The 23,681-nt window shown below is 42.6% G+C and overlaps 1 protein-coding gene across 6 annotated transcripts in view; it reads right to left on the reverse strand.

Moving 5' to 3' along the window:
• The window catches only part of LOC309386548 (transducin-like enhancer protein 4), a 166,065-nt gene extending 143,817 nt beyond the window's left edge, over positions 1–22,248 (reverse strand). For 4 of the 6 annotated variants that reach the window (XM_081942052.1, XM_081942051.1, XM_081942050.1 and 1 more), the window contains exons 1-4: positions 21,079–22,201; positions 19,980–20,077; positions 18,407–18,470; positions 16,959–17,003 (exon numbers count right to left, since the gene is read on the reverse strand). In XM_081942052.1, coding sequence (XP_081798178.1) covers positions 16,959–17,003; positions 18,407–18,470; positions 19,980–20,077; positions 21,079–21,123 — 252 coding nt within the window. In that variant the 5' untranslated portion in view covers positions 21,124–22,201. Of the gene's footprint in view, positions 1–16,958; positions 17,004–18,406; positions 18,471–19,979; positions 20,078–21,078 lie in introns of all 6 variants that reach the window. The other 2 variants (XM_081942049.1, XM_081942048.1) reach the window with 2 other exon arrangements.
• Between the last annotated feature and the right edge of the window lie 1,433 nt (positions 22,249–23,681).

Consider the following 23,681-nt stretch of genomic DNA (forward strand, 5'->3'; position numbering starts at 1 on the left):
CTGTGAAGAGAGCAAACCTGGAGAAAGCAGGAATACAGCATTCCCAAGAACATTTACTGTCAGGCACAAGGGATCAAGACTGTACATCAAAAGTTGCAAATTCAAAAAGGATTTATTGCTCAAGCTTACACACAAGAACCTAGTCAATTAAAGTTCAATACTAAGTTGGCACCAGAGACTGTAGGGTCAACGGAATTCAAGAGGGGTTGGACCTGAGCTCTTTGTGGCAACACCATCAAATTGATGACATGCTTAACTCCACCCCCAATCTTTTCCTATGTTTACATAATAAGTAGTCAAGAGTTCTTCAATGTTCTAAAGCAGGGGTCAGCAACCTTAAACACTCAAAGAGCCACAAAGGTCCTAATCAGAAGCCCCCCTTTCAATTCTGGAGCCAACCGGAAGTCTGGTTCCCCCACCATAGAGTTTCCTGTTAGCGTGACATCCTTTTTCCTTTTACCAACCAGCGACAGGGAGCTGCAGAAGAGGGATGATAGAACCACATGCGGCTCCAGAGCTGCGAGTTGCTAATCCCTGTTTTAAAGGCATTTTCCCCTGTCGAAAGCTAGGATGTAGGTCCTCCAGAGACTCCCAAATGTTGCCACTGAACTGTAATCTTTAATATTACAGAGCAAAAAAAAAAAGTGCATACTCTGGGGCAATAATGATGTTATTATAGTTACATGAATTAACTGCCATTAGACTTAAATTTGAATTATGTTAAATATAATGTAGCATTTGTCCTTTCTCACTTATTAGTTGAGAGCATAGCATGCCACTCAAAGCATGTTTGACAGTTCAACTCACTTAGATTAAGGTTGCTGGTTGGGTGATCCCTTTGTCTAATGAACAACCATTTCCTAATTTTAGACCTCCCATCGTGCTCTCCAAATCAGTTCCCTAACTATCTGCATATTGGGTGATGCAGAAAATATTGCACTGAGTGTTTTTAGTCTGTGAGAGCAACATTTGAAGCTGGACCAAAAAACATTTTTTTAAAACAAACTATATAGGCAAAGGTAAAAGTTCCCTTCGCACAAATGTGTTAGTCATTTCTGACTCTAGGAGGTGGTGCTTATCTCCATTTCAAAACCAAAGAGACAGGACTGTCCGGAGACGTCTTTGTGGTCATGTGGCCAGCATGACTAAATGCCAAAGGCGCATGGAACGCTATTACCTTCCCACCAAAGGTGGTTCTACTTGAATGTTTACATGCTTTAGAAGTGCTAGGTTGGCAGAAGCTGGAGCAAGTAACTGGAGCTCACTCTGTTACATAGTGCTAGGGATTCGAACCGCCGACCTTTCTGATTGACAAGCTCAGCATCTTAGACACTGAGCCACCACGTCCCTGAACTAATCCCAATCCTCACACATTCTGGCCAGCAAACAACAAAGGTAACATTTGCAAATTGATGTGCTAAATTAAAACCTAGTCTAGCTATGGTTTCTACCTGCTGTCTCAGCAGAGGTCAAGTGTTCAGAAAGACCACCAATTCACCAACCGCCTACTTTTGGATGGGGGGAGGGTAACATAAGTCAAGAATGGCCAATGGGAGCAATGATATTGGGTTGTCATCTTTTTTCCCCTTGTCTTGATAGAATTTAATTTGAGCATATCTTCCCAATCTAAATCTTCTTATCTTCTATATCTTCTTATCTTCCCAGACTTCAGAAGTTCCACAGGACCTTTAGTTTAACCTGATATAGCTATATAACTAGGTTTTATCTGCAGTTGAGATCTTTTCATCTGATTGGAGAGAGGGCCTCTTCCAGCAATTTCACAGTGCAAAAACTAAGCGATACAGAAACTGTAATATTTAACAAAGCTTTGATCTGCTATCACAGTATTTATATCTAAGTATTTTGATATAAAGGGGACACGTTGGCTCAGTGGCTAAGACGCTGAGCTTGTCAATCAGAAGATCAGCAGTTCAGTGGTTCAAATCCCTAACGCCGCATAATGGAGTGAGCTCCCATTACTTGTCCCAGCTTCTGCCAAACTAGCAGTTCGAAAACATGTAAAAATGCAAGTAGAAAAATAAGGACCACCACAGCGTTCCATGCGCCTTTGGTGTTTAGTCATGCAAACCATATGACCATGGAGACATCTTTGGACAGATCTTCAGCTTTGAAACGGAGATGAGCACCACCCTCTAGAGTCAGGAATGACTAGCACATATGTCCGAAGGGAATCTTTACCTTAAATATAAAAGATATGTACAAATATGCAGTGATCTAAAGTAGCTACATGTAAGGGAACAGTCTGCTGCAGAGACTCACTTATTGCAGACAAGTTCCACACATGCTATTTTAATTGTAGGGATAAAGCAAACAGTGCTTTTCACTCAAGAGAGTCATAATATTCATTTACTTGAATAAAAACTCTAATTTATCAAAGATCTCTGCCAATGTTTGTTTCAAAGATCTTGTTTTAAGCTTGAGCGGTATCACTTAGCACTCCTACTTTTCACATCAGCCGAGACTCCCCCATCCTTGTTATTTCAATGATAGGTTATTTTTATCCTTTCATTCACAACCATCAAAGCTTCAGTATTCTTCCCGATCACATCCTCTGTTCTTGCCAAGCCATTCCCTCAAGTGCTTTTCTCCACACTTACTAAATCCAGTTGCAATTTCTATGTTTTTTGAACCATAACACAATAAAAACAAGCATGCTTCACTGCTGCATTCTCTGGTGTTTTGCTGGTCTACCGAAGGAGTTCCTCAAAGGATTAATGCATTCAGTGGGGACAATAACTAGGAGCTGGAATTCTACTATGCATGCTAAATCTCTTTCCTGTTGTCAGCTGGAAAACAGGAAAGCCTAAAATGTGACATTCAACATAGCCTGGGTAGAGCAGAGACTTCCTTTTTTCTGCCTGCAATCTTTCCTCTGGTGCAGAGCGCAAAGTGGCAGGAGGAATCCATTTTCCTCATAAATGATATGCCATCAATGGATAGGCACAGATAAATCTCACCTGAAAGCCCAAAGCGCAATTCAAAAGAAAGATTTGTTTACAAGTAGCGTACCCGATGCATTTTAATGTACTGCGTGCATTTGGATAAAGTGAGGAGCCCATTCCATTCAACATTAAAACAAGTTAAGACCACATAAGATATTTTCTCCCACTGCCGGCAAAAGCTATAGCTGCATTGCATATTTCAGTTTAATAACTATGAATGAGACTTTTTGCCTGCACATTTAAGCTTCTCTCCCTTTGCCTGAACAAAATGCAAAAGTCTCCAATCAGCCATTATTTCTGATTTCATCTGAATCCGAAAAGTAGGATTTCTTACTTTGAAAGAAATTAATCAGATAGAATTCTGCATTAGATGAACAAGACTCATTTTACTTGCTTTTAAATTTTGGACAGAGTATTATTTTAAGGGAAATACTAGATTTTACAGACTTTTAGCTTGGGTTCTCTAAACTGCTGTATTCCGAAAATCACAACGTTAACTAACCTGATGATTAAAAGCACAACACATCAATGGTGTTAATTTCAATCTTACAAGGCAATGAACTCCTGACCAAAAGAAGTACCATTTATAGCTGTGAGAGACTCAGCAAGTGCACTACTTATTCAATATTTATATTCTGCGCCAGGACACGGGAGTAATCACTACTGTGCAAGGCTAAGAAAAACTACGTATGCTGGACTTCTACCCACCCCACTGTGAAGGAAAGAGCACCCAAGGTGTTGCAGAAGGTAAAATTCATTCATCTGAACAACTTGCAGCCTCCAGACAGGGCTGCCAAAATTCTATTGCCCGTTTTATCAATATAACAGTACACACACACACACACACACACACACACAACAAACAACCCAAATCTGGCCACAACCTTAGCTGAATCTTTCCTTCCTTCAATAGGTAGCAATTGTGGTTCACAATGCTTTCCCCAACTTCATTTCTATCTTCAGTACAGACCTTCAGTCTAAAGCTTGTGAATTGCTCAAATAAGTATTCTTGTTACTATCTCTCTCTCTTTCCTTCCGCTTCCTTTTCATCTCCCCCACCCCTGTGTGTGTGTGTGTGTGTGTGTGTGTGTGTGTGTGTGAGAGTGAGAGAGAGAGAGAGAGAGAGAGGGGGGGGGAGAGGGAGGGAGGGAGGGAGGGAGAGAGAGAGAGAGAGAGGGAGAGAGAGAGAGAGAGAGAGATCTATTTCTATTCCAGAATCCCTCTACTCAAGAGTGTTACCGACACTGCCGCCAAGTAGCAAAATACACTTTGGTAGAGGACACATGTTGGTCTTGTTGCACTGAGGTTGGTAGTTTTCAGAGCAGAAACATAGAAAGAGCAAAGTGAATTCAGTTTTCTTCTCTGTACTTTTCTCAAATACATCTCTGGCTTAGAATGCAAGTGAAATAAAAGGTAAAGGTTCCTCTTGCACATATGTGCTAGTTGCTCCCGACTCTAGGTCATCTCCGTTTCAAAGCCGAAAAACCAGTGCTTTCCACCGACATCTCCATGATCATATGGCCAGCATGACTAAACACCAAAAGCGCACAGGACACTGTTACCTTCCCACCAAAAGTGGTTCCTATTTTTTCTACTTGCATTTTTATATGCTTTCGAACTGCTAGGTTGGCAGAAGCTGGGACAAGTAACAGGAGCTCACTCTGTTACATGGCACTAGGAATTTGAACTTCCAAACTGCCGACCTTTCTGATCAACAAGTTCAGTGTCTTAGCCACTGAATTAAGGGTTATGCCTGACAGTGCAAAGAGACTCTAGTAGGCTGAGTTAGCGGGCTGTTCCTCATTTTATAGTCAGCCTCCTGCCCATTTCTAGGTTGGCCCGTTTGATGACTTTACCCAGATTAAAGCAGAGGCAGTACAGGTCCTGCACCCCCATATACCCAATGCAACTTTCAATCCCTCCCTCCAAATTGGCCTTACAGTCCATTGCAACACCCATAGCCAGTTTGGAGATAACTAGTATTTTAACAATTCATCCCGTCAAACCTCACCTAGCCATCAAGGCCAAGGGAGCAAGAACAACACAAATTTTGTCAGGCCTCTTTAATGCTAGTCTGGAGTAAATATAGAATCTTAAAAACCATAATTGGACCTTCCCAGCCTCATTTATACTGTAGTGAGTTAATTAAGTTGGAGACTCTTTGAAGTGCTTTTTCCCACCTCTCTCAGCAGCTGGACTGAGTTACCTTTTTTGAGATAGACAGCCAAGTGGCTTGCCTCCAGCGTTCCCACAACCTGCTTTGCTTCCTCACATCCTGCTTGCCCACAACTATTTGCACTCATCCTCATGACTTAGCCGCCATCTCATCCCCATCCACTGTTAAAGTGGCCTAGAATTATTCTTAGTTATTGCAGTTTGAAACTCCTTTAGTTTTCTACTTCCACCCCTAATTTTTCCCATGTGGGTAATCTTAACCAGGGGCATGCAACTATGGAAAATTTACAACCTAATTAAATTCCCAGAAGTCCTGAGCCAGATAAAGCTGCCATATTTGCCCACTCATCTAGACCATCTAAAGCATGGGTATCAAACTCGCAGCGTCATGTTGCTGTCACGTGACATTTTGCGATGTTTTTCTCTCTGCAGAACTGGGGTGGCCATGCCCTGTGCGTGACGCATCCAGCCCGCGGGCCACCTGTTTGACACTGATCTAAAAGAATGATAATCTGGAATAGTGACCAACTCAGCACCAATTTACACATACATACATATATGGGTTGGGGATTTGGAGGAGCTGACATAGGAATAGTGGTTGAGCAGGGTTATCAATTTCCCAGAAGATCAATATTTCTCTGAAATAAGTTCACAGATATAGAAATATAGAGGTTATCGGCAGGTTGGAATCAGAATTTTCTGATTCCCTACACTCAAAGGTGCTTTTTCAAAAGGCAACTGGAATGTCTCATCCAAGACGTTTCTTCTGTTCTAAATGAATGGTGGAGAATGGAAGGATTTCTGCAGATTGGAAATACATTTTCTACTAACTGATAACCTGGCATTGCCCAGATATTTATTTATAGGGGGGAAATGTCAGACCAAATGTAATTTCTAATGTTGGATTTTCCCCCTTACAAGAGGGAGCCCCCTTGTGGAGTACTGTGAAGCCATTAGCATGGAAACTCAACTGCGCTGTACAGTAGAAGTCATTTTACAGCAGTATGGTAGAAATCATTTTAAGGCACAACAAGCTGTATCTTAACCAAACACACACTCTGATGGTGTTTGGGGTGTCTTACCTCTACAGCAATTTTGCAGAGAGTAAGTCGTTTTATATCCAATCTGTAATAATCCAGACGGTCTTTAGATGGCAGCATCAAAGATGCCAAGGAAACTACTAGCTGATGCCCTGAAACTACTCTAGGTTAAACTGCATGAGAGCAGCGACACTATCTGGCTTAAGTATTGAGGCATGTAAACAGAACCTGCAGGACAGCGCAAGTCAAATTGATCTCAAGAATTGACATGGCTGTAAGGAAAAGGCCTAAGTCTTCATGGTTACTAGAGGGATATCTACTCAAGTTAATCCACAGCATTATATAAAAAGCCCCAAAGACAAATGTTTTCAATTTCTCTCCCTCGTTCCCTCTCTCTCTCTCTTTCTCTTTCTCTGTCTCAGGAATACAAATACTTGTGGGATCCTTGGTGCTCTCTGAGCTTGGAGGGGAGGGGTTTGCAGCACTGATGATGTTACTGCACTGCTCTCTTGCCACACTAATAATGTTAACTAGTTTGGTAATGAAATGTCTGCAAGAAAACCATCAAACTCAGAGAGCAGAGTTCAACCCCTAAGCTATAAATATCCTCTTCAGTTGCACGGATATTTTAAAAACAAATTATCCAATTGAATTAAAATGTAAATAATACCTTATCTATCCATGAACAAAAATGTTGAGAGATTGTGAAAGGAAGAGAAAGATACACCGCAAACCATAAACTACTACCATAGTTGATCGTTATGCTCCAGTTTCACTCCATTGAAGCTGACGAGTTCCAGCCCGCAAGTTTGGAAATGTGAAGAGGTGGGAAGAGACAGAATAATAAAATATCTGTTCAAAATCTATTATGTAAATTGTTTTAAACTGAACCACACAGAGAACGCGTGCCCTTTTTCATGGTTAAGGGAGCACAATATATGAAACCTACCAAACAAAAATAACAGGCTTTTCCAAACATTACTTTTGTAGTCATGAATTTTAGATTCCACTCCAATGTTGCACAACATTATACAACATATGTTGGGAAAGGAGCTTGCTTATTATCCATTGCACAGGCATCATCAGTGCTACTTCAGACGCATGAAGCCTTCTTCTTGTATCATTGTGATTGCAATATAAATAAATAGGTCTATGCCAGGGGTCCCAAATCCCCTGTCCGTGGACATGCCAGAAACTGGGCCACGCAAACAAGCAAAGCCCCATCCATGGAATGCAGGAAGCACATAAAATCATGCCCCTTCCTATCCTTTCTCCTTGGAACAGGTCCCTGGTGCCCAAAAGGTTGGGGGCCACTGATTTACACTATAACTTACCGACAACCGGTCTTGGGTTTACCCACTTCAGTTAAGTATAATATTATAGGTTTGCTATCATAAGCTGAGGCATGTTTTCAATTAGAAGCAGTCCAACCAGGGGTGGGATTCAGCCGGTTTGGACTGGTTCGGGCGGACTGGTAGCTCCAACGATCAGCTGGGGAGAGAACCGGTTCACTCCGACGATCAGATGGGCCCCCCGCCCCTGCGCTTTACTTACCTATATCCTCTCAGCTGATTGGCACAGCAGAGCAGATTGCCGCACCTCCGCTGTGTTACTCCCCAGAAGTAATGTGGAAGGTAAGTTTTGTGAAAACTGCGCACAAGTGTGGATCACACATCAGGCATGCGCGCATGCATGAAGCACACAATCATCGAATCGGTTGTTAAACTGGTAGGATCCCACCACCGAGTCCAACTGATTCTGGTTCTGCTTAGCAGTCGGCAAGAAATTGCAAACACGATCGCTCATGTGTTTGGGAGAACCAGTAGCCAAACTACCTCTGAATGCTGTATAGCTAAATGATTGTCCGCAACAAGCTGTGCATTTAGGTTCCATAAAAGGGTACTCGGTTTCTAACAAACAAATTCATCCATGGCAATTTATTTCATCTGGAAGCAGAACGCTTAAATCATTCCACAAATGCAAATGCAAATCATCCCGAGTTATTTGATGGGAGTTAAGTGGAACTTTTAGCTAAAATTTGATCGGAACTTGTATGCTTAAGAGCAGCCAATGCTGAATAAAACAACCGCATTTGGCAAAAGTATATTGAAACTGCAACTCTCTGTGCAAAATTGCATTTTTCCACTTGCAGGATTTGCCCATAGAAAACACCACTACTGGAATGACTCCCATGTCTTAGATGGCAAATAACAATTGCTATTGATAAATTAATATTGGTCTAATGTTGCCTCCCCCATTTTAATTGGTTGTCATGAAAAGATAATAAAATACTTTCATGTTTATATGCTGCTTACGCATACCACTGTAGAATTGTAGCACTGGTATTTAAAGATGTGGGTATGTCAACCGTAGGTTGTTTCTGGTTTGAGAAACAAAGCAATCATGAGCGCTCAACAGATAATGCGGTGCTAACATTTGTATGCATTTAAAAGGCAGCCAGAAATTCATGCTAAGAAATATATATATAATCACGGAGCCTATGATCAAACAGCATGTATGCATGCAGTACAGCCCATCCCCAATTATGCAAACTAGATACCTTCTTCCCTATGCATCCCTGTGGGACAATGTAACCTTATATAAACATTCTTCCCAATTAAAAGAAAATGTAATTATTCAAATGATTCTTCTCTCTTAGAAGCAGGAAAATGAGGCTCATGCTAAAAAGGGAGAGACAGAGAGGCAGCAGTGAAATTAAAAGGCTCCTTCCCCGTAAAAAAAAAAGTATTTGAATAATTTATATTTAAGAATGTGTATGCAGTAACTCTAACTCTATTGTTGAAATATTCTTCCCCTAAGAGTTATTACTCCATAGGGTTGCTTTTTACACTATTTGGATGCTGAAGGCATACCTAAAAATTATTCATTAGATTTAAAATATCTAATCTAAAATTCTACACCTTTGATTGGAAGTGATTGGGTGAGCTAATTTCCAATGATAATTTCCTCCTCTCCTATGTAGGTTTCTGCAAGTTTGCTTATGCCATTCCTCCACTGCCATTAATATTTCCATATCATTATTATTTTAAAAAAAGCTGAATCAATAGGAGACCTGCATGAGTTCAAAGTCAGGTAGAGTTTGACCATACCAATTTTAAGGTGGAGGATATATCTTCTTAAATGAGGAAATTCTGAATGTCATTTTGGCTCATCATCTCTTGCTTTATATTTTTCAATTTGATAAGTAAGCTTTGTCATTGGTGTTTACCTTTGCATTTCTAATCTACTTCCTCTTCGCTTTCCAGTCCTATAGTACGGGTCCCTCATTGCTTATATCTTGAACAAATCTTTCTTAAAAGTTTAAAAATGGGGAGCAAATTTTAACAATGTAATTTTAGCTGGTTTTCCAGCTTCTTCTCAAATAGAAAACAGTACATCTCCAACCAGAAATCAATATTGTACATGTACTTTTTCTAGTTCTACTAGCACATACAGTCCCATTTACAATCCAAAACATCTGGCTAAATAGCCGGTCAAATAAACAGAACATTACAAAGTGATCTTGTTTAATCTCTAGCGATCACCAAGATGTTTACGAGAATAGATAGAGGAACAGAAACTTTCCGATACAATAGCTTCTTGAAAGCAAGCACACACTAATGCTTACAAAAGAGTGTCTGCTCTCTACAACAGTATTTCTCAACCTCGATAACTTTAAGAGGCATGGACTTCAGTTTCCAAAAATTCCACAGCCAGAATGCTGGGAGTTGAAGTCCATATATCTTAAAGTTGCTGAAGAAATTGAAAAACACTCCTCTAAACTCTTGAGTTACAACCAACAGTGCAGCCTTCACACCGTGGTCCTCTCTTCACATGAAAAAACCTCTCCTCCTTTCTGGAGTTATTTGTAGGCCTTACAAAATTTGCACATATGTGAAAAGGGTCTTATCAATAAGAGAAAATACTCATTACATTGATCAGTATGTGGCATTTCTAGGATGGAGAGCAAGATGTCATTTCTACAGGTAGTTCTCCACTTACGACCTTTTGTTTAGTGATTCTGCAAAGTGACAATGTCACTGAAAAAAAAAAAAGATTTATGATCATTTTTCACACTCGTGACAGCTGCGGCATGTCTATGGACACATGATAAAAATTTGGATGCTTGGCAACTGGCTCATATTATGATGGTTACAGTGTCCCAGGATCATGCAATCACCTTTTGCGGCCTTCTGACAAGCAAAACCAGAATTTTTATAAACCTCTGTGTTACTGATGGAGCAAAATTCACTTAGCTACTGTCTTTCTTAGTAACAGAAATTTTGGGCTCAATTCTGTTTGTAAGTCAAGGACTACCTGTACTGTGACAAATAAGCAAATAATAATAGTGACTTGGAACAGTTGCTAGCATATAAAGCACCTTTCACAATGTACTCACAGACAAGGAAGTAGTCCCAGGCATTCCTATTAGTTTGGTAGGGGACGCAGGGGAGAAAATAAGCAAGCATTTTCCATGATGGACTAAGATGGGGGCCTCCAAACTTGGCTGGCTGAGGATTTCTGGAAGTTGAAGTCCACAAGTTTTAAAATTGCAAGGTTGGGAGACCACTGGACTAGCAGGTATGCCAAATCAGCTGAAAAATAGCGGTGGGCTACTCTGGGCAGAATGAGACAACTCAGCATGGCTAGCTCGGCATCACCCACTCACTGCTCCCCGCTTGCCACCACCAAGACACCTCTGCCAACTCATCACTGCCGAGTTGCTGCAGGACAACTCCACATGGCCAATTCACGATGCAGACAATCCACCATGGAGGGAATGCTGAGCAGTTGAGTGACCAGATGGGCAGAGCGCAGAGCAGCGGCAGTGGCTTCCCATGTTCACACCAGAGATGGTATTCTGATGGTTCACCCCGGTTCAGGTGAACCAGTAGTGACAGCAGCGGGAGTCTCCGCCCACCCGCCCAGATGTCATCACAGATGCTCTGCACATGCACAACAGTGCAGAAGTGCCATTCATGAGCAAAGTGAGCACGCATGTGCTCTCCCAGTTGCGGACCGGTAGCGAAGGTAAGAGAAAACCATTACTGTTTCACACACATACACCCGTTGCTGCGAAGCTTCAGGTCAAAGAAGCTAGGGATGGTGGCAGTAGGCGGGGTGGACAGCGGTGAAGCAGCAGCAACTGGGAGCATCCCATTTTCACACACCCTGATGCTGCCGCTGCTTCCATTGCACCAAATTCCAGGCCAAAGAGGCTGGGTATGTGGTGGCAGTCACATCCCCACCATTTGCCCTGCCAACCACCACTGCCACCGTCCCCAGTCTCTTCAGAGTTTGGCAGCAGTGGCGGCAGCAGGAGGTGTGAAAATGGGAACCCCCAGCTACTGCCACCACTCTGTGCTCTGCCCACCCACTCCTTCGCCCATCTGCAGCAAGTTATTCTCAGGTCAAAGTGGCCATGTGGAGTTCTCCTGTGGCAATATGGTGGTAGTGAGTTGACCAAGGTAACTTGGCAGTGGCAAGCTGACGGCAGTGAGCTGGCTGTGGTAAGTTGGCCATGCCAACTTGTCCTAGACCCACACTGGATGGATCAGGGAATGAGCCCTTACAGAGGTCCTGGGCTCACCCAACCTTGCTAATCTTTTATCAGTCGTTCTTAGATATCCCACAAAATATAGGTAACTCTTCACCTACAACCACAATTGAGCCTTAAATTTCCATCGCTAAGCAAGGCAGTTGTTAAGTGAGTTTTGCTCCATTTTACGATCTTAACGAGCCATAATTGTTAAGGAAATCACTGCCATTGTTAAATGAACCATCTGGTCATTAAGCAAATCTGGCTTCTACTATCGACACTGCTTTCGTAAACTGAGTGGGAAGTTTACAAATGATCACATGACCCCAGGCCAGTGCAGCCATCATAAATACATGCCAGTTGCCAAGTACCTGAATTTTGATCACCTGACTGTGGGGAGGGAACAGTCACGTGAAAACTGCTCATAAGTCATTTTTTTCCCCAGTGCTGTTGTAATTTCAGACATTCAGTAAAGCAAATAGTTATAAGTCAAGGACTACCTGTATACTAGCTGCTCTCAATAACCAGCCTCCTATAACTTCAGGGCTGAATAAAAATGGTTGGTTGGTTGGTTGATTCTAAATTAAACAAATAGATTCCCATCTAAGTCTTGGATGCAATAATTCACCCAAGCCCAAGCAGTAAGTGGACTCAAGGCTAGGTTGTCATACAAACCATATATTAACTGCCGTCAGCAATAAATCTCCTCTCCCCCCCCCCACCTCAACCCTCCACTGCTCTACTCTGCTCTTTTCTTAAATAGCTCCATATAAAAGCCCCCAACCTAATTAAAAACAGCTTCCTCTGCAGCAACAGCAGCCTTGATTTCACTTATTTACACATTAACTGCCGCCTCCGCTTGGCCAATCCAGCCTATTCCCTGTACTACTGCCGGGGCCTTTTATCTGCCCTGGACAGCATTTTCTCCAGCAGATGAAGTAGATGCCGATTGATTTGCTGTCGAGCATGGTAAATTAATAGCAACAAATTGCTGAGGGCCCCATCTCACTGCACGGCCATGCTTTGGCAGTTTTGCTTTATTCGCTCCATGATGGGCAGCAGTCAGGCCTCCTCAAGTCTATTTCGTCTTAACAACCTGCAATACTTTTCAATGGTGAAAATAGAGCTGTTCCTTGTAAGTCAGAAATCAATATCCTATTGCCCTTAGAAAATGCTAAACAAGCAGTATTGGCAATCCACTTGGTACCAGAGGGTATCAGATATAATGCAAATCCATACCACTTCCCTCTGTGTAGTTATTACAGTTTGCTAAAAGGTTCCTAATGCCATTTATCATCATTTACCATCAACTACGGCAGCTACGATTATGATATCCTATCAGCCGGCCAGAGCCCTTTCATTTCAGCCTAATTAATATTTTAGTAGCACTCCAAAGGTTGTTGCCTAAGACCTGGAAGAAAATTTACATAGATTGGAGCAAAACGGGAGGGGGGGGGAAGGAGCAAAGAATGGATTGAAATTCCCTTCGAAATGATTTTTTCAAAATATGCCTAGCTTCAAGTTCTGATTTCTTCAAAGACAAAATAAAGAGAAAGAGATTTGTTTGAGATTTCCTTCAAGTCTAATGAATTTAACTGACTCCCCACCAGTCCTATTTGCAAGTGTCTTATCTGTAGCCAAGTGCTGATTCTCATTATAAGGGAGCAACCCACAAACTCTGATTTAGAATATTTTTATGCACTATGACAATCTACTGAACATAACAAAAATAACATTCAAATTTATGCAACAAAATCCTGACTTTAAAAAAAAAACTATAATATATGGCACACATATATGCATGCCCATCACACACTATCCCCTTTTGGGGTAAGCACCATTATGCAAAGCTCAGAAATTGAGGGGGGGGGGAATGATGAGCCAAAGGAATTCAGACATGTAAGAAGAAAAAGGGAAGGAAATGTAGCAAAAATCTATAGCGCATCCCACACCATTTATTTGTTTATACCTTTCTATCCTGGAAAACCACATTCACACATTGCTTTTTACATTCATAAGCCATAAAATATTGGAGAGGGGGGAGATCCAGAGAATTTTCAAGGTACTGTCAACAGAGATAAATATATTCATAGCTTTAACAGTAGCCAGTCAGAAGGAGAAACAGTGGCATTCTCTGCCCAATTCTGGAGCAAAAACATGCTATCTCCTCCCTCCCGCACCCCGTGCCCTAATCTGAGACCCTGAAATGCCTCTAGGGCTGCTTTCTGGTGTCAGCAGACATTGCGGAAAGCAAAAATTAAACACAAATTAAACACTTAGGCTTTTATACCACACGCCAGGTTGTTAGTTTCTATTATTATTGTTATTATTAAAAAAAAAAGACCAAAATAATTCAGAGAACTCATTTTATCAGTCTAATGCTATTTACCCAGTTACCAAAATCTAAATTAATTATGTTCTCAAACATAATTGTTAAAAATTGGCAACATTATGCAGGCTTAATTAAGATTAAATCCAATTTACTAAATGTACTTTAATTGGTACTAATTACATTAGCTTTCCTTTCAGAATGACAAATTCCCCATAGGTTTCACTTTAATAGTCTTCTATCAAAACCAACACGGGATGACTGATGATCAGCCTAGCAAAAGAGATGGGGGAGGCAAGCAAGCATACCACATCCTTTTCACCCCACCCTGAAGTCAGTGTGGGGAGAGAGAGAGAGACAGAGAGAGGGAGGAGGGGGGAGAAGGAGAGAGGGAGGGGAAGGGGGAAGAGAGAGAGAGAGAGAATGCTCTATGCATTTATCCTTTGATCAATCTGGTAAATCACAGAGGTTTGACACCAGCACAGCAATCATTTTCGGTTCCAATGAAAAATTTCTCTAAAAATAAATACTCTGTGGCCGGGAGCAGCCAAGAAGAACAGATGCCTCAACAGAAAAAAAAAAAAAAACACACACACAAAGGTTTCAAATATCAGGGTCACCAATTACTAGGGTACTTCCAAGGGACTCCAGGGAGCCCCACTTTTGAGAGGCAAATCCAATAAGCGAATAAGCCTAACCTTATCTAGAGAACTAGACCCAATTATGCCGCAGGGCAACTCAGACGCATTATTGCCTGCTTTCCATTACAAGGGCATCCAGCCACTACATCTGGAAAAGAAGCTGAAAGAAACCAAGGCTATCTGCCTAGGAAAACAAATAAAGATGGATAGGTCTCTTGGCTTTGTGTTGGGGCGTGGGGAGGTGGAGGAGGGGCACGGAGAAAGAAAATATAATAAGTTGGTGGTTTGCCGAGCTGCAAGGATTCCATAATGTGATAAACTGCCCTCAGGATTTTTTTTTGTTTTTACGTGATTGAATTGAAAAACAAAACCCACAAATAATCCCCAAAGCAGATCAGTCAGTCTGAACTGGGTTGTAGGAGGAGGTGGAGGAGGGGGGGGTGGGGAGAGATCAGGAGAGGAAGAACAAGATGGAAGGATTTAAGGTGGAGGTTTGAAGGTTTTGAAAGGGCGGCCTTCAGTATTTCTGTAATATCAGATGAAAAGGGTCGGAAAAGAATGTTACAGCCGAAGCTTGGATGGGAAAACATATTTGAATCCGCATCACCAATCCCTCTTGTTGAACAGCAGGGAGAGGAGGACAAAGATTTTTAAAAAAATTATCCTTCCATGAAGCTTTCCATTCATCTACAGCATGTGATGGAAAAAGTATTAAGTTTTGTGAAGATGCAGCATTTATATCACTAATCTTATAGAAAGGAGAGTAAGTGGAGGAAATGGTAGCCTCATGTTAACCCACTCCGTCAAAACCACCTTACGTATAAAATGGAGAAGTTTCTCAATCCCCTAATACAGGTTGTTTACAAAGTAAGACTTTAGAAATAAAAATTAAAAAGTGCCATTTTTTCCCTCTCTGCCTCCAGAATCCTCAGTGACTTTGCATCCAAACCTTTTATTTCTAACATATATGTTAAAAGAAAGTGTCAGTACACTTATTTAATTACTCAGTGTAAATATGAGACGTGCAACAACTGGCTGATGGTTCATTGGGAACACCTGTGGGAAACTCTATAGATGGATGATACATATGGGTTTTGGCGATCATCCTATTTATACAAGTTAGAGTCATTTATTCTAGTACATTAAAAGGATAAAAAGCTGAACTTGGAATTAATTTCAGCAAAAAGTTTCCCTTTGTTAAAGACAAGGTTCATAAAAGGTCATACACCTGACTGTCACTTACAGTATCCATTTGTTGACTTAAGCATTAATTTCAAAAGCTGTGCATATTTCCAACACTGAACTAGAGACAATTAAATTTTGATAGTACACAGTTCATTATATTGCAAGACAGTGATTTGAAATAAAACACATTATGAAATACACTGATATTTTGGCCAGTGTAGCAAGTTTCTAATTACACTATCCTCATAAATTGTGCAATTATAGGATGAACTCACAAGTAGAATTTCAAGTTAAATGTTCTCAAGTTTAGAATTCGCTACTGATCAAATAAAACAGATGTTTCCCTTGCCACACTTCTTTGTTTTAGGAGGATTTTAAAAAGTAACTTTATTTAGGAATGCTTTTAAAATAAAATCATGGTAAAAAAGAAACTGAAGTGTTTCTCATTGTAAAACTAATCAAAATATTTGGGTCTATGTCAGGAAATTTTTTCCTTTGTTATCAATGAGGCTATGCTTATTAATCAGTTAACAACTTATTAAACTTAGCCAAACTGCTAGACTGAAACCCAACGCTAAACTTCAGCATGGAATCATTTACATGAACAATATCTGGTTCTAAAAGATACAGATTCAGGCACAATTGATTGAGCAAATAAATTAATGAATGGAAGGAAGGAAGAAGCAACAATTCATTTTTTTTGCAACATTTTTAATCTACTTATCCCGATAAACGTATCTATTTACATATAATTTCACTTAAAATAAAGACAACTACTCATTCACGATAGATTTACTTTAGGGTGGGAGTTGGTATATGCATCGAAAGGCAGCAATTGACAATAATCAACCTTAAGCTACAATCCTGATTTTGCAAGCAACAAATACTTGAAAGAAGGCATTATTTAGACAGCTGTTAGTATAAAACAACAGTTTCTCTTAGGCATGGCTAGAAGGGTTTGTCTCATAAAATAATTAAGACTGGCTCCCTCAGTCTGCTGAAACAATCACATTTTGCAGAATTGAGTAAAATACAACAAGCATTTTTTTTTAACCACAAGGCAAGTCAAAAATCTAGTTTGCCTACCTGTTTATGCATCTCTATATTCAACCCATACGACATTTCGTAATACTAAGGGGGGAAAAGAACATTGATTTATGTTAGAATTGGCAAGGACACAATAGCGACCAACATGTAGACTTTTGAAGAATTGTGCTAAAAGTTAAATGTTCCATCTTTCCTATCATAACACATCTATTTGTTGTCTATTTTAATTCTACACTGATCAAATTTCCAAAAAAGGAAAGTATTCACTTAAATACTGGCAAGGGGGAAAATCCAAATTAAGTATTAGATAATCACATATATACATTTTCAGTATAAAAATGCTAAAATGTTGGAAATGCTAAAAAGCAGACATTAAAATGCATTAAAATTAGGCAGTAACAGAGGCCCTATATTTTATATTTTAAAAAGGAATAGCTGCATCTATATTATATTATATTATATTATATTATATTATATTATATTATAGATTATATTATATTATATTATATAGATTATGAAATCAACACACAGGCAAAGCTACTGAGTTACATCATTGTATTTTCTTGCACCAAATGGTTGCTAAATTTTTGCCAGATAGCACCATATGTACCAATCACATTAGATAAGAGAAAGCCAGAATATAAGCTTTGATAGATAGCTTTGCTTTGACTAGAAGGCAGCATATCTCTCAAGGTTACTGTCCTCCTTAAAACTGAGTCACTCCATCACATAAAAAAGCAATTATTTTCCCATCTAACTACAGAGGAGCAGATTTAAAAAAAACAGCTCTTTGGGTGTTACCAGGATCTATCAGAAAGATTAGGTATGGAGACACCATCATCTGCCAAGTACCGATAAAAGGAATTTGGACAAGCCGGCAAATAAAAACAGTATCTAAATATTTTCCAACCTTCTGATAGCTGACATCTCCAATTAAACATGAAGCCTGCTCATAAGCAACAGGTTTAAGAATGAAAAGCTGATTAAGATGTGAGCAAACAGTTCCCTTACGTCTATTAATGTACATTTCTTCCTTTGACACACAGATACAGGACTATTCCACATCTCAAGGGAAGGGAATAGCATAAACCTGTCAGCTTTCCCTTTGAAGTGGTATGAAAATGCAGACATCACCCGCATCAGTCAATAGATAAAGGGGTGCAATGATTCTGTACACTTTAAATACAGAGTGCAATCTTAAAGGACTCTCAGCCTTGCAGGACCCATGGAGGGCATCTATCTCTTTCAAGAGAAGCTTGATCATAAAAAGGTCCAAGAGGACTCTGAGCAGCTATAAAAGGAAAATCTCACACCTGGACTATCAACATTAAGCATACAAAAAAAAGGGTTTCAAACCCAGCCTTTTATCCTGGCACCTTCGTTCTTAACAGCATCCTAGCTAGCTGCCTGCAGCAACTGGAACATTAGGATCTGTTCAAAGACCAAACTAATAAAACAGACACTCGGAAACTGGTTATGCTGCTTACCATGACATAATGTCGCTGCATCTCTGTCTTTTCACTGGCCAGTTTTTCACATTCTAGCTTTAAACTGTTGGGAGGGGGAGGAGAGGGAGAAAGAGAGACAAAAGACAACCATCTCTGAATATATAACAAAACAGCCCTTTTAAAAATATCTTAATATATATGTAAGCATTCCACGCAAGTCACCTATGTAACGTTGATAAATTTTATTTAAAAAAAAAACTTTGAACATCCCTTGTGTGTCCTTTGTTGACAATTACCCTGGTCTTTTTTCACACAAGATATAAGAAAACTTTTTGAAGCAAATGGACAAGGTATTTGGGAGGAGAGTGGAAAACGAGCAAAACAAATCATCTTCCTGGGGGGGGGAGGGGGGGAGAAGAGAGGGCAAAAAATATTTAAAGACCAAAACTGAGAAAGCTGATTGTGTCCAAAGCGTAACATTGTGTGCTACTGTAAAAATATCTTTCAAAAAGACCACTAAACTGGTTTTTCCGTGTGATCTTGCTTGCCCTCAAACAGACAATGTAACTCAAACCACTCGAAGACAAAAAGAGTTGAAAGGTTTTCAGTTTTCAAAGAAAGCAGCACAACAGCATCCACAAGCGACATCTTGTGAGCAATAAACCCTTTCTTGCACTCTTCCCACTTAAGAAAAAATAATAAACCACACCACACAGGGTGGGGGGGGGACCTTGCTTGTAAAAAAAAATAAGTATAAAGTCTTCCCCCCCCCCCCCAAGGATAATGAGCAAACACTCCAGCTCCAGGTCTTATTAATCAGCACTTGATACCGTCCTGCTGTCACACCACCAATGAAGAAAATGAGCAATAACAAATGCACCACCCAAACAATATTTAAACCAAAATGCACCCAGGAGAAAAGAGGGGGGGGGGCAAAAAGCACACCCCTTTTTTTTCTTTCCCCCTTTGCAATCCTAACTTGAGGAGCAGGTGGTGGGAAATGTTAGCCTTCTCCTTTCCAAAGCTCCCATTTCTGAAACAGCTTCTCTGATCGTGCTTTGTTGAACTCATAAGAGCTCTTTTATTTATAGGTTGGTAACAGATCTGCCAAGGCTAAGCTTCAGGGCGAAAAAAAGATTTCTTCTGTTTGGGTGAATTCAGGGAGAAATGTAAGTGCTCCACCGGATAAAGGGTTTTCAAATATATTCGGGACCATGTTTAAAAGCACACTTGTCATATTTGGGAACCTTGTTCAGGTCGCAGTTTAAGTCAGTCTTTGACAACAAGATAAAACAGGTTGATAAAAGCTGAGACCTCAGAAAATAGGAGAGGGTCTTTTTTTTTTTCTGGTGGGGTTGTTACCTTTTGAAAAGAACAATTTTAAAAGGAGAGAGATGCATCCCAAGAAAGACTAAAAAGAACAGCCTTCAAGGCTACAACTGGAAATGTTTAGACTGAAAAAGCTACCTTCTTTTCTTCCTACTGATAGGTGTATAATTTGTGTAAAGAACACCCCCATACTTGTCCATGAATTTTAGGGGGAAACAGGAAGCAAGAAAGCTGAACTAGAAACAAGTTGCAGGATCAGAGAAAGTAAACACAATTTAATTACCTGTGGTACTGAGCCTGTAAAAACTGAAACTCCTCCTTAATCCGATCACAGGATTCAGAAATGGTGAATTTGAAGGGTTGAGCAGGCTGATGCGGTGCCTAGAAGCAGTCATCAGAATATAAAATATTTTAATTACTCCTGTGTTTAAGCCAGCCTGCTGGTGTGCACATAACACATATCAACACACCCAGTGAAATCACCTCACCCGCGACCGATGGGAAAAAGCAATTAAAACTCACTTTGGTAAAGGTGTGTGCACGCACATACACACACATGTTTCCCCCCCCCTTTCCTCATCACAAGAGCTGCCCTTGCCCTACACAAGCACAAAGTCTAAGTCTTGTCCACACCTCAAGTAAGCCTCTCTAATTGAGGGAGCGTCTTGCCTTTGATTGCTCATCTTTCCAGTGCCAACAAAAGCACCCACAATCACAAAGCTGAGTAAGGTGAAAGTAGACAACAGTTGCCCCTGGGGGAGGGGGGGGTATTAATCAGGATAAAAAGGAGGAGGAGGAGGGAAGGGGAAGGGCAAAGAGGGGGGGGGAATCACAAGGCAAAAATGGACAGCACACCCAGAGAGAAACAGAAACCGAATTCAGATTTAAGCAAGCTCCGCGCTCCCAACTCCAGATCGCCTCTGAAGCTTTGCAAAGGCTAGCAAGACGGAAGTAATGTAAACATAATTCCCTGACATCGCGTAAGCCTGGAAAGCCAAAAAGACAACAATAAGAAAATGGCTACAACTCAATTGTTTCACCCAACTCTCCCTCCTCGTCGCTCCCCCCCCCCTTTCCCCTCGTTTGCGGTCTCAAAGCAGGAGGCAAACGGGGAGGCGGAGGGGGGGAGGGGTGGTGGAGGAAAGAGATTTGTTCTTTATTCCTGCGGATCGTCCCTAATCTGTTTTCTCTCGCCAGTCCCCCGCCGCCGCTCCCGCCACCAGCTCCCGGTTGCGCCCCTCCCATTTCGTAAACAAGACTTTCGCGGGTGGGGTGGGGTGGGGGGGTGTCGTCTCCCCACGGGAGCCACCAAAGTCGCCATCGGGGGGGGGCTCCTTCACCCACCCCCACCCACCCCTTTCGCCTGCCTCGCCGCTACTCACCGGGTGTCTGCTTTGAGGGTACATCTTGCTCAGATCGCGAATCATCCAAACCGATTTATTGGGTGCTCTGGGCCAGCCGGGAAACTCGGTTCATTGATTTGAACGGCAACAATGCAAAGGAGACGGAGGAGGGAGACGGAGCTGCCCGACGCTGGCGCCTGGAAGAGCGCCTCCGGCTCTGCCCGGGCTCTTTCACCCCACGGACACGCGTGAAGAAGGAGAAAAAGACACAAGAGGTGGAAGTGGAAGTGGCGGCGGCGGCGGTTCTCTCCCCGGCGAAAGGGAAGCCGAACAACATTCCACAGAGGCTGTCACTGCCCAGCTTGCATGATCGCCGGTCAGGCCCCGGTCGATTCTCCCGGTTGCTGCGCTCCCACGCCCAGGGCCTTGGCGCTCCTTTCGCCCCGCGCGTGGACCGCTTCCTCGGTGAGCTCTCTTCTTTCGGAAGGCTTCTCGCTGGCGGCTCCCGGCGGCGCCAGCTCCCTCGGCTCGCTCTCGATTCTCCGGGTCGGCTCTTGCCTTCACTGCGGCTGTCCCTCTCTCCGTCCCCCTAAACGGCAAGCAAAGGAAAAGCAAAGGACAACTCCGTTCATACCAGATCGGATCCTGTCGCCAAGATCCCTCTCGCAGCCGCCTCTTCCGTTTGAAAACTTTTATCGATCTTAGTTGCTTGGCCCTTCGCAAAGAAGGAGAGACGAGCGCGGTAAGGGAGGAGAGGAAAAGAAAGAGGAGGAGGAGGAAAAAAAAAACCAACCTCCTCTTTCAGAACTCCCGAGATGAAAAAGAATCGCTTGTTATTCCCGTCTTTTCTCCCTAGCAATTATGCGCGTCCTCAAATAGCTAAGTGCAATAACCTTTTGTTGTGGGTTTTTTTCCTTCTTCCTTCCCCTTTAAATGGTTCTGGTTCTCCCTCCCCTTTTGTAAAAAACAATTAAAAAATTAAAAATGAAGAAACACGGTCTTGATCAAACGAGTTTTTATTTTCCCTTTAAAAAAAAAATCCTCTCCTTTTCCTTTCCAACTCTGGCAAATCGCAACAATATAACGCGAAACCGCAACAGCAGCCCAAACCCACCGCTCTGACCAGCTCTAACAACACGCTCTGGCGAGGTGACTCCTTTGACCAAATTTAGCAGCAGCGAATCATTAACATTCTGATACATATTCACAACAATCGGAAGACGAGACTGTCGCAGAGCATCCTGGGGCACGTAGTCCTTCCATGCATTCGTTCGCGCTGACAACGGCGACATACGCCAATAAAAAACTACCATTCCCGTCAGGAAGCACAAAACCTTTTTAGCCTTCTGTCTAGTTCCCCCCAACCGCTCCTCCCACCGAGGGCGTCAACAACGACCAATCAGCGGCGGCCACTCATTAATCGCCGTTCTGTATTAATGCCCATCATTTCGCCTCTGACAAATGGGCTTACGGCTCGGCGGCGCGGGGGGAGAGGGGGGAGGAGAGACGAGTCTCGCCGACCTCCCCACGTGGGGAAGTGACGCGTCCTGAGCGGTGGCCAATCCGAAGAATCCGTTTGAAGGGGCCCTCCTCCAACCCTCCCTTCTTCCCTCTGCCCGAGGTGGAGCTTTGAGATTGCTGACGTTCGATTGCGCCGGCGTTCGAACAGGGGAAACATTTGTTCAGCTGTCAATCAAAGTAACGTGGGCCGGCTGCTGCTGCTGCTGCTCCCGCCGCCGCCGCTGCTGCCGCTTGTCTGCTGGGTGGTGGCGCGATGAGGGAGGTGTGTGGCTGGAGGAGGAGAGGAGGAGAAGGCCTCCATTGAACCTTGCTGTGTCCCACCCCCAGCCAGTGCCACTCACCGCCGCTGTATCACCCACACCGGGAGGAATGCGGACTAATTAGGGGCCAATGTCTCCTTAAAGAGACAAGCTCGGCCTTGTGTAACGTGCCGAACCCCCTGTTGAGACGAGAAAGAGAGAGAGAGAGAGAGAGAGAAATGGAAGATCGCGCCGATCCCGCTTCTTCTTTCAGTTCACATCAATTTTACGCGCCACTGGAGCTGGCATAATTTTCATGTGAACGGGACTGAAGCGCTCCGCCGAGTGAGAGCCGGGGGGGGAGGGGGGCTAGACACTCGGGGAGAGCGGGAGGAGGTTGTGGGGAGCGAGAAGGGGGAGAGAGAGGGGCTTAGACTCGGAAGGAGAGATTGGGATCTTTTCATTTTCTCCCATTTAGGGAGGAAAGGCAGGATTTCCCCAGGTTATAAAAGAGCTGCTTGTTAATTGGGCACAAAGACGCCTGGCACTGAAAGGGAGAGCTGGCCGAACTGGGGGCGGGGGGGAGAAAGCCGGGCGAATGGAAGGATTTTATCCGGAGCTAATTTATACTCCGCGCCGATGACCTCCGTCCATCGGGGCGGCAAGCTAACATGGAGGGGGGTGGAGAGAGAGAGGCGCAAGCTAACATGGGGAGTGTGTGGAGAGAAAGAGGCGCAAGCGAACATGGGGTAAAGAGAGAGGCGCAAGCTAACATGGGGGAGTGTGTGGAGAGAGAGACGCTACCGCGGCTGCACAAAACGGGGACGGCTGGGCTTCCTCCGGGTCCGGGATGGGGAAAAGCTTCGGCGGGATGGATCCGGA

This window comes from Natrix helvetica (assembly GCF_964273705.1).
Source record: "Natrix helvetica genome assembly, chromosome: 2".
Lineage (NCBI taxonomy): Eukaryota > Metazoa > Chordata > Lepidosauria > Squamata > Natricidae > Natrix > Natrix helvetica.